At 58.8% G+C, this 10,968-nt stretch overlaps 3 protein-coding genes across 3 annotated transcripts; 2 read left to right on the top strand and 1 right to left on the bottom strand.

The window, feature by feature from the left end:
• Positions 1 to 961: 961 nt before the first annotated feature.
• On the top strand, positions 962 to 1,250 carry D7B24_000553 (uncharacterized protein; the record flags this gene model as incomplete). The annotated part of the gene is made up of 2 exons (XM_028634808.1): positions 962 to 984; positions 1,109 to 1,250. The coding sequence occupies 2 exons, from the start codon at positions 962 to 964 to the stop codon at positions 1,248 to 1,250; spliced, it is 165 nt and encodes a 54-aa protein (XP_028492534.1).
• A 2,986-nt stretch (positions 1,251 to 4,236) lies between these two features.
• Positions 4,237 to 5,530, bottom strand: D7B24_000552 (uncharacterized protein; the record flags this gene model as incomplete). Its single annotated transcript, XM_028634807.1, has 3 exons — positions 4,237 to 4,436; positions 4,489 to 5,092; positions 5,369 to 5,530. 3 exons carry the CDS (start codon positions 5,528 to 5,530, stop codon positions 4,237 to 4,239), a joined length of 966 nt encoding a protein of 321 aa, XP_028492533.1.
• Positions 5,531 to 7,866: 2,336 nt separating this feature from the next.
• On the top strand, positions 7,867 to 9,541 carry GWT1 (Glucosaminyl phosphatidylinositol (GlcN-PI) nositol acylation protein; the record flags this gene model as incomplete). The annotated part of the gene is made up of 2 exons (XM_028634806.1): positions 7,867 to 7,971; positions 8,135 to 9,541. The coding sequence occupies 2 exons, from the start codon at positions 7,867 to 7,869 to the stop codon at positions 9,539 to 9,541; spliced, it is 1,512 nt and encodes a 503-aa protein (XP_028492532.1).
• Positions 9,542 to 10,968: the final 1,427 nt, after the last annotated feature.

Raw genomic sequence — 10,968 nt, 5'->3', positions numbered from 1 at the left:
GGAACTTTTACTGCCTGCCCACCCCTCTCCCTACTGTACTTCTGCTTAACCCCCCCCCCCCCCCCCTTCCCACTCAGTGAGCGACGCTAGAGCAAGCTGCGCTTCTGAGAGGGGGCCAGGACGGCGGGCGGGGGCGGAGGGAGGGAGTGCCGATACAATCGCACAGCAGCAAGGTAGCCCACGTCTGAGCGTGCATGACGCAGCGATTGCTTGCATAGAGCATACTGGGGGGCGCGCGGGCGCCTGGATGGAGGGGAGGGAAAGGGGGGTTGGTAGTGGTGCTGCTGCTTGTTGCAGCGTCGTTGCTGTCATCTTGCGTGTGCACTTTTACTTTTTTTTTTTCTTTCCCTTCGTGGAGCCAGCCAGCAGACAGCGAATAGGGCGGGCGGTTCCTGTGTATGGTTCGTTCGTACGAGCACCGCAGACGTGCAGTATGTGCGTCGTCCGTTTCGGAGTCGGGACGCGGGGGGACCAGGGCTTGAGGGTGAGCATGGGGATGGGTGCCTCGCGCGGGGGTGCGGCCGTTCGGGCTTGCCGCTCTCCAAGTCTGGGCTTTTTGCTTCTATTTCTGCAACGTATGTGTGTGTTTGTTCTCAGTCTCGTCCGGCCCGGAGGGGGCAGCCTGCATTCGGGGGCTGCGTCGCGTGTGGTGGCCTGCCTTGCGTTGTTGGGTCCTCTCTCTTGGTCTTGTGTGTGAGCCATCACATGTCAAGTGCAGGACTGGGGGGAAAAGGGGGGTGGGCGGCATGACGGCCACGGCATCACGGAGATGCAGAGAGGCAGGCTACGCATCTTTGGCTACCCGTTGGGGACGTTGCGCCCGACACGTACAGTAGGCGGCTTCCATATTGTCCGCATGCCCGAGGGAAAACGGTATCGGACCGTTCAGAGGAGGGTGCAGGACTACAATACACTTTTGCGACGCAAGCCATACATGTATAAGGTATACCGGGATATGGACATGGATGACATCAAGGTTGAGACGTGCGTCTTTCGAAAGGCAACCATTGAAGTTTGTGTGCGTTCTATGGTATGTTCCGGCCGGCCGGGAGGGACGGCAGTCTGCCAACCGTGTATCCGAAAGATAAAGTTTGACGGGACATCTCAGGGGAAACCCAGACGGCGTCAACGTCAGGCGGCCCGTCGCCTCCCGAAACCAGCCTCTGTCGGACACGGTCCGTTCGTTCGTGCCGTGGACCTCGGACACGACGGAGCAAAACGGGGCCGGCGAGTGGCCGTCAACTCGCTGATACGGCGTGGGCTGGCGTGTCGATCCCGGCACCACCACAGTCACATCTCAAAACCCTAGATCTCACCCTCCCGGTAGGTGGCGGCAGCACACCCCCGTTTTGTGACACCGGGCGAGTCGGTGGCGTGGGGAGGTGGGCTGATGAATACGACTTTTTATCTTCATTTGGCTGAGTCTGGGCGCGTCGTTGACACACATGGCCATGGTTGGCCGTGCCGGTCATCTTTCCGTGGTTGATCCCGCCGTCGTCACTGACGCAGTGCAGTCTCGGCAGGATGGGAACAAATGCCCGTGAGACGCGCCCTCCCACATCTCTGCGCCCCGATGCGGCCCCTTGCTCGAGCGGGCGTTCCTGTGTAACACGGGAGAAAGACTTCGAGTGTCTAATGGTGTGCAGGCATGTCAAGTAGGCGGGAAACATGCTGTCGTTTCCCGCTCTCATGATGATGGTAGCTGGTGGAGGGATAGAGGCATCTCTCCCACCTTGGATGGTGATAGTTTTGTGACAGACCCCAAGGTCAGATCAGGCAGCTGGAATCCGCGCTTTTGACGCAATGAACTGGTCATAATAAGGATCCATTGACTGGTTTCAGTTTCCTATTCATGCTTTGTACATCCCACGCGCTGTCTCAAGCCACGCGGTGTTCCTCGTACGCTGAGACCCAGACATGTGCTTTTCCCATTATGAACTGCAGAAGCGACCAAATCTGGCACATACGACCATACCTGTTGGAAAACTTGGGATCCCGTCCGCTCTCCCCTAAATAAGCCAATAAGGGCCGGATAAGTAGTTGGGTGGGTGACCACCAGCGAATACCTGGTGTTGTATGTTTTTTTTGTCATTTTGACCACAATATCCTAGCGGCCAGCGGGTTGATGCCATTTCTGGGCAAGACTTTTTGCATACGACACCACCTCGCGGCCACGCAAATTTGCCCCTGATTTTTTTTTTACTTCCGCCCCTAACTAAACCTTGGTCAGGTTTCCCACGACTTGTCAGAATGGAAGGGCGAGAAGAAAAAAAAAAAAAAAGTCTGAGACAAGATAGACGAACCATCTCCACCCCCATCAAGCATAAAAAAACCGAAAACACTGACGGAGAAGCCAAGATTGGCGATTGCTACCTATATCACGATGCGCAGACTTCAAAGAACACGACCGTGGAACATGGTCCAGACCACCCCCTCTATCCTCATCGCTTTTCCCGTATCGGCTAACCGATGTGCCTGTCGAGCCGCACCGTTGATGTCGTCACTTCTGGTCCCTCAGCTTCAAGCCACAACTAGGACATTTCCGGCCTCAACAGGGCGAAGCTAGCTGTGGCGCTGCCGTCTGGTTTTCTTTTCGTGTACGAGACGACCCCATGTGGAGAGCGAAGTCTCTCCCGCGACTCAGGAGGACCTCGAGAAGAGGAGTCAGGAATGTGAATGTGGTGGATCGTCGGCTACGACACCTTCGGCAGCAGGCGCGGGAGGCGAGCACTGCAAATCGACAGCACCCCTCATCCGATGGGAGGGAATTTTCTCCTTTCTTTCGTGCCGGCCGATCCAAGGGTCTCCGGCGGTCGTTCGTGGTGAAGAAAAACACACAATGCCACGAGACATCCAGGGGGGCGAGGGGGGAGGGGATACTGCAGTGTGGCGAACGCGACGAGGCACGAGGGAACAGGGGGACTATGGAATGTTGGGGTTTCTTTCCTCGCTCTCATGGCATCCCGAAGCGGTCCCGCGTGCTCATTGCCGCCTCGTCAAGCCATCAACATTCCACAAGCCATCCCCCCCCTCCCCGGCCAGGAAAACCTTCAGAGGAGACCGGCCACCGTTTCTCCTCTTCATGCCACTGACCCTCCCCCCCAACAGGGAGAGCCAGAAGGCAAGGCCAAGAGAACAGTGAGTCCACCTCAATGCCGTTGTCTTCTTCAGCGAATCCATGCCAAAGCCGGCCTGTCGCCTCGTTCTAGAGCCCGCTCATGACAAGCGCCACCGGGAACCTGCATCCCACGTCGTATAGGCCTCACAGAGATACACACGCACACCTAACGACCAAAGGCCAAGAAGGCAAAAAGCCGCCGCCAAAACTCAACGCTCCTCCTTCGGCTCCGAAGCGCCGCCAGCGACCTCTTGGCGAGACATTGCGTCCGTCGTCGTCGCCGCGAACGGCTTAGCGATCAGCGCACGTCACCATCCTCCCGCTGCGCGGCTCCATTAAAATCCGAGACACGTCCAAGCCATCCCGCGTCCGTCTCCGGCGTCGCCCGTTTTCGGCAGTACTGGGATATAGTAAAGGCGAGAGAAAGAAAGAGTACCAAGCAAGCCCCCCCCCCCCCTCTCCATCAGCGTGACTAGCTTCCGTCGTAGTGGCAGGTGTCTACGCGTGACCAATGAGCCTTAACGCAATCGCAGGCGCGTCGATCCGCCCTAGCTTGAAAGCTTCTGGATGGGGGAGGGGGCCCATCATCGCATCGAACGAAAGGATGGGGCGCTTCGCTTGTTCGCGAAGATGGCTTGCTCGTGTGGGGTACGAAGCGAGACATGAGCAGCGCGGAGACGGAGGGGAAGGAGGCGAACCGTTATGCTGACCCTTCTGTTTGCGGAAGACACGGGGGACGAGAACGAGATATCCGTGAAAGGGCAAGGGGATTGAAACCCCCGCCTGGTGGTATTAAGGTTTCCTATCTCGTCCGAAGACGTTGAGAAGCTAGAATGCCCATGTTCGCTCCCTCGGACCATCTCAGCTCGCTTGCATCTGTTTTGCTAGGTTCCTGGAGTCATGCCATGAGTAGGACAAAGAAGAGAATACCCAAGTTCGGATGATGATCAGCGCAACCGTACTTGGCATACGACAGCGTGACTGGCAAAAGAAAGGAAGGAAGAAAGGTGGCGAAACCATGGTGAGGAACATGTCATGTTCTCCCGGCTCTTGAAGCCGCGGGAATGCCGGGTGCAAATAATAATCGTAATTCGTCAGACTCGTGAACTGCAGCAGACTCAGACTTTGCCAGCCAAGTGGAGAATGTTCTCTCGGATGGCATCAGTCATTTCGCCTTGGCCGGTGTAGACGTAAGCCACCGTGTTGGTCCAGGCTTCCGGATGTGGAAGCGGAAGATCGATCACGTCGCCTTCGCGAACATGGCCAGAGACAATGAGGGCAGCGAGCACGGGAAGGTGTGCGCGAGCATACTCGAGGTCTGGGATACATTAGCGCTTGATGCTTGAAAACGACAAGTGGGCGTAACTCACGAACGGGGACTGCCGTGCTGGAGGCACGGAGTGCTCGAGATTCTCGGACAGAAGTTGGGAAGTTGCCTTCTGTAGGGGATTGCAGTCCGTGTCGGGAAATGGTTGATGAGCGTCGCCCCGCCGTGGCGAGTGTTCGGCGGTGGGCTGGGCTCGACAGCTCTGCTTGGGACGCACGGCGGAAACCAGGCGTAGATTGCGTTCGCAAGGGCTCTGGGATGGTAGATCGCAGCTCAGTCAGGTCAAACTCGCGCTGGATGAGGAACGGCTTTCTGTCAATGTTGCGAGGGCGCACGCGTGCTCGGACAACCGAGTGGCGGCGAGGCTGCTGGCCCGGGTTGGGCGAGTGCTGAGGCGTCTCCTCCGTATTGGAGTGTTCTGAGGCCGTGCTGGCATCTGATGTCCGGCGAAGAGCTACCGCATTCACAAAGACGTCGGCATTCTTTGCGTCGCCATAGTAGACGTGGCCCCATGCTCGAAGGCCCTCTAGGGAAATTGGTTGCGTGGCTTTGGATGCTCGGCGTGCGTTGAACGGAACGGATTGTCTGCGGTCACCATCGTCCGAGAGGCCAGCTAGAAGCATGGATCGAGTTTCTGCCACGAGGGTCTGTCGACGAGGAAATGTGCTTCCCGGTGAAGCTGGTGCGGGAGGCTGCGGAAAAGTCCGTCGAGCACTGGGTAGTGGTGAAGCCGAGGCTGAGGAGATATCTCTTGGGGGCAGAAGGCCCTCTGTGATGGGAGAGAGAGGCCTTGATACACAAGCAGATCCTGGCGGAGACTGCTCGCCCTTCTGTTTGTCCTGTCTGAGCCGTTGGTCGAACCGATCGACCATGGCCCGCTCATGTTGTCTCATGAGGCCATCGTGAGATCCAGTGGGATAGACGGGGGTTGGCAGAGTCTTGGGCGACCGCGGGGCGGGCGAGTAGATGTGGCTGTGGCGTGGAACCGTGAGCGGCGAGCGAGGCGTGCCATCGAGGCTATAGTGAGGAGTCCATAATGGTGTCAGGGCAGGACGGGGCCGAGTATCCATGGGCGTTGTCGCCATGCTGGGCCGATGATGAAGAATGAATACCGAAAGGTAATATGGAGTGAACGCGAGCAGCTGGGCGGTTGAGAAAAGAGGCAGGAACGGCAGTAGCAGAAGATGATGGTATTATTCCAGGCAGTGGCTTAATAAGGATCTGGGGTCAAGGGGTGTTGTGGAGGAATGTGTGGAATGGTGGCTTGAAGCGAGACTGCTCCTTCAGGCGGCAGAGGAGGTTAGATGTAGGGGCGCCGAAATAGGAAAGGAGGAAAGGAGGAAGCAAGAAGAGGCAAAATGGAGAGGAGTATGCCGGCTGGCTGAGAAAAGGGAGAGAGAGGCAGCGGAAGTGAGCTGAGTCGCGCGAGACCAAGTATATCATGTAACAGGATTCTTTCTTCTGGTTTCGTTGACGCAGGCCTTCCCGGCTCGATCGTGGGCCAGTGGCAGTGGTCGCTCCGTGGTGTGCTAGTCAGACTACCCGGGTCCGTCTCAAATCGTCTCGTGTCGTCTTCAGGTAGGGGGGCGGGCAGGGTAGAGCCAAAGGAAGAGGCGGAGAGCGAGAGAGTCAGAGCCGGCGCCAGAGCCAAGGCCAGAAGAAGCCAAAACAACCAGAGCAGAAACGTTCATGCCTGGGCACCACCACTACGACCAGCTCGACTTCCGTGTCGGCCGCCGCCACTGCGACGACGACGACGGCGACGACTAGAATGACGAGGGTGGCCGGGGCGCAGGGTGGACAGATCCTTTCTCTAGCACGATCCACCAAACCACATTGCAGTGCCGGGGCTGGTGGAAATGAAAGGACAGGCCCAGGGCGGCGGCTGGTGCGCTGGCACGCCTGGCGGCGCCAAAAGGTTCAAAGAACAAGTCCGGCAGAAAAGAAGGGTGAGACTTGAGGTGCCTTGGACCAAAGGGCCGAGCCAAGAGAAAGAGGCCCCTCCCACCCGCCGGGGGCCGGCATGCTGCTGTGGTCGTCAACTCTGACGTGACAAAGGAGAGGCGGTTGCGGTTGCGGTCAGACGGCGGAGGTTGTCTGGAGTTGCTGGCAACGCTTGACGTCCATTGGCTGCACTGGCTGCATTGGCTGCTTGATGGTGGCAGAGAACAAAGGAATTGATATGGGCAGCAGTAGGAGCAGGCGGGGGCGGCGGCCACCAGGAATGCCTGTCGAGCTGTCGAGAGGGGATGCCAGGGAGAACAAAGGAAAAAGAAGGTCGTGTAGGCCGTGAGTCCGTCTCCTTCTGACGACTGGCGTATGGCGTCTGGCGTCTGGTGTGTGTCTACAGGCAGCCCACCCACCCATTTTCCTGCTAGCATATCGAGAAGAAAAAAAGCCGATGGCCGCTGAAGGGCGATGTTCGATGTCCGTCGATCAGGGCCGCGAACGGCCATCCAGATCAACGGCTGGCTGAAGATCGGATCCGGCCAAAAGACAGACGGAGGGCGTGTATGTGTGGGTGCTGCAGTTCCCCAAGGTGTTCTGAGGTGGAGCAGAGAGAGAGAAGCATCGACGATGATAGTGACCGAGATGACGATCGCTTACTATTGATGTATAATTCATGCTCGATAATCAATGCACCTGAGAAGCAAAGGAATGATGATGCCGATTTCCCTTGCTTTGTTTGGTCTTGTCGGTGGTAGTGTTTGGGGTGGACTTGGCCCATGCCATTCGATAGTCTGTCGATTGGCGACGACGGGCAATTGTGCGATCCGCGTTCCGTGTGGCTGGGGGCATGGGCCACATGCCATGGCGCTGTGGCTGGAGGGTAGTACGTACAGTAAGGTACCTACCTACCTACCTACCTACATGGAGGAAGTCGCCTCTTCCTCTCCGAGCAACAGCAGTCAAGCTCAGAGACGCATCCCTGTCCGTGGTCAAAGGACGCCTACTCATTGGCTGTCGACGGGAAGCTTTCGACGGAGCTTGCGGCAGGTGCCTTGAGCTTGGGCAAACCACCCAACGTGTCAATCTACGCAAGTCAGTAGCGAGCTTCCTTACACTACCTGCCTACACCACCTTGCCTCCACGCTACAGCCTCCCCCTCCTGTTTTGAGCTTCAACGTTGGGAATCATTCCCCTCTTCGACATAGTCCAGCCTGTCATCTGCCTATCTGACAGCTGGCCTCACCTTCTTTATTGCTTCGGCATCAGATCATAGCCGAAACCTTCGTTCGCAAACGTCACGCTCCCCCCTCTCTGAACGCCATGTTTCGAGCCTCTTAGCGCACCACTGCCACCACCACCACCACCACCACCAACCACCCTCATCATCATCATCGTCATCATCATCAGCAGCAGCAGCAGCACGACGACCACTAAAGCAAACTAAGAACGGACCTCCCAACCCACCGCCAACATGGCTGGCTCCGACGCAAGCTACAAGAAACTCAAAGAAGACTTTGTATCCAATCTTTCAGGTGGTCCGGCCGGCGAGGTCAACTACGTAATTGGTGTTGCGCCCGTATGTTCTTTGTACCCTCTCGCGTGGCGCGCCTCTTGTCTCTTCGCCCCCCTCCTCGCCTTCAGCCTGCCTCTCCACATAGACCCCTCATCTCTCCCTGCCCCCCCGTACACCTGCAACGGCATCCGGATGCCACCGAGAGCCATACACTGACACCACGCAGGTCGCCTGCCTCCTCTGGGCCGTCCTCCAGACCCGCCAGTCCTTCTTCAAATCCGACACACCCCTGACCTTCCTCGTCGACTACCTCCTCAACGTCGGCGTCCTCCTCCTCTCTATAACCCTCTACGCCAACACGCCCTTCCTCCTCTGGGCTCTCCTCCTGGGCCCTGCTCTCCTCATCTACCTTCTCCCTCGATCGCAGCCGCGCCGAAAACCCCTGGTCCCCTCCCAGAATGCCGTCAAACCGGTCCCGGCCTCCCGCCCCGCGGATGCGGCGTCCGGCCCCCTCTCCGTACTCTCCGTCAAGCCCTTCCTGACCAACTACCGCGGCGGCATGCTCATCGTCACCTGCCTCGCCATCCTTGCCGTCGACTTCCGGCTCTTCCCCCGCCGCTTCGCCAAGGTCGAGACCTGGGGCACCTCGCTCATGGACATGGGCGTCGGCGCGTTTGTCTTCTCCGCCGGCGTCGTCGCCGCTCGCCCCGTCCTCAAGGAGCGCGCCGCCGGCCGTTCGACCCCGCTGGCCGCCCGCCTGCTGACCTCGATGCGCCACTCGCTGCCCCTCCTCGCGCTCGGCTTCATCCGCCTCCTCAGCGTCAAGGGCCTCGACTACGCCGAGCACGTGTCCGAGTACGGCGTCCACTGGAACTTCTTCTTCACCCTCGGCTTCCTGCCGCCCTTTGTCGCCCTCTTCCAGTCCGCCTTGCGCGTCGTCCCCAGCTACGCCGCCCTCGCCCTGCTCCTCGCCGTCCTCTACCAGGTCGTCCTCGAGAGCACGCCGCTCAAGGCCTACATCCTGACGGCGCCGCGCGACGGCCTCCTCTCCGCCAACCGCGAGGGCGTCTTCTCCTTCGTCGGCTACCTCGCCATCTTCCTCACCGGCCAGGACACGGGCATGTACATCCTGCCCCGCACCATCAACCCCCGCAGCACCTCCGACCCCGCCACCCAGCGCACCACCCTCCTCCTGACCATGGCCGTCTGGACCGCCGTCTGGACCGCCCTCTACTTCCTCGCGACGAGCTACACCTGGGGCGACGGCCTCGACGTCTCCCGCCGCCTCGCCAACCTGCCCTACGTCCTGTGGGTCGCCGCCTTCAACTCGGGCCAGATCCTCTTCTACTGCCTCGTCGACACGCTCTTCTTCCCGGCCTTCTACCACGCCACCGACGCAAAGACGGAGCGCGACGCCTACCTCGCCGCCACGAGCCGCGTCATCAGGGCCTACAACCGCAACGGCCTCGCCCTGTTCCTGTTGGCCAACCTGCTGACGGGGCTCGTCAACATGACCGTTCCCACGCTGCACGTCGGCCCCGTGGCGACCATGGCCATCCTCATCGCGTACAGCGGGACCCTGACGGCCGTGGGCGTCGCGTTGGATAGCTATGACGTGTCCATAAAATTGTAGACTAGGCCATCGTGTACCGCGAATGCCGAGATGTAGAAACCAAGACGTCAATCCAGTAGAAAAAGTCCACTCAGTAGGCGATGATGTGTACGAAGGCAACATGGCACATTATTCCATCACACACGTCGACCACGTCGTTGCCTCGCCGAGTCGGCACCTATTTGCGACTCTATCCATCACACATCGAACACACCCGTTGCCTGACTGTGGGAGTGCCCCATCAACGACTTTATCCCTTGATGACAGCCGCCAGCCGTCGCCATGTGCGCGCCCGTCAAAGGCAATGTCCTGATGGGCCCTTGCATCACGTCCTACGGAGGCACAAGGCATAAAGACCCAGCCCAACGCATTGACGATGGAACAGTCAGCCATGTCGCGTTCGTCGGCGAAGGGCCGTTGCAACAACGCCACGCATGCTGAGCGGCCGCGACACGAGTCTGGGCCGAAGCCTCTGAAGCGTTTTTAATGGGTTTTACATGTGAGGACGAATGTTCACCGTGGCATGACGACTGCATTTGCATGTGCAAGGAACGATCAGCCAACCAGATGGCTTGGCAAAGTGCGGGCGAGTTTCTGCCTGCATCAGCTTAGCATACTTTTCATCGGCAATCAGACGACGGAGGCAGTCACATTGCACACTGAGTCGTGTAGCTGCGAGATAAACAATCATGCCCACAGTCGCGTGTGCGTCCGAGGCCTAGGGCGCGTCGCGTGTCGTACGTGGATGGAGTATTGGGCCCTGGCATGAATGGCCCATTTCCCGGAGGGAACAGGCGAACACAAGCAGGCGGCTCGATTTCGTGAGGTGTGCGCGTGTGCCTGCTTCTTTGAAGCTTCATGCAGCCCTTGGCAGAAGCTTTAATGTTGTCAAGAGGCGCCAGCGTAAGCGGGGCCAAACATGTTCTATGCTTGTCAGAAGAAGCACGAGGGAAGCTCAGCACTGGGGGTCCGGCTCGGTGAGCCCGAGGAGAATGGCACGACACGTTGAATTGCAAGGATGCTGATAGATGGGACAATGACGCCTACCTGCCATCCCATCTGTCCTTCAATAGAAGGGCGGGGAGAGGTGCTGATCCCACAGAGGGCAGGCAGCGTCTGATTTAAGCCCCCGGTAGGACACAGGCAACCCCCTGCATGCGATGCGCCTCATCTCCGATGTTTATGCGCAATGACGGGGAGCTGGGTGGCGGTTGAATCGACTGGCGAAACGTTTCTCGTCAGCTGTGAGGACAGGTGAAGCTTCAGCGAGATCCGTCGTCCAGGCAAGTCAACAGGCGAGCGCCGTGTTGTGTTGCGACTGATCATCGACACCGGAGCTTTCAGGTCGGCGTAATCGCGAAGCGGAACATTGACACAGGGCGAAATGGGAAAGCGGGATGGGGGCGCCGTCAACGTGCGACGGGACTGATGGGTCCAAAGCCAGCTGC

This window comes from Verticillium nonalfalfae, assembly GCF_003724135.2.
Source record: "Verticillium nonalfalfae strain VnAa140/NRRL 66861 chromosome Unknown scaffold_107, whole genome shotgun sequence".
In the NCBI taxonomy this organism is placed as follows: domain Eukaryota; kingdom Fungi; phylum Ascomycota; class Sordariomycetes; order Glomerellales; family Plectosphaerellaceae; genus Verticillium; species Verticillium nonalfalfae.
This window is presented reverse-complemented; position numbering and strand designations above follow the sequence as displayed.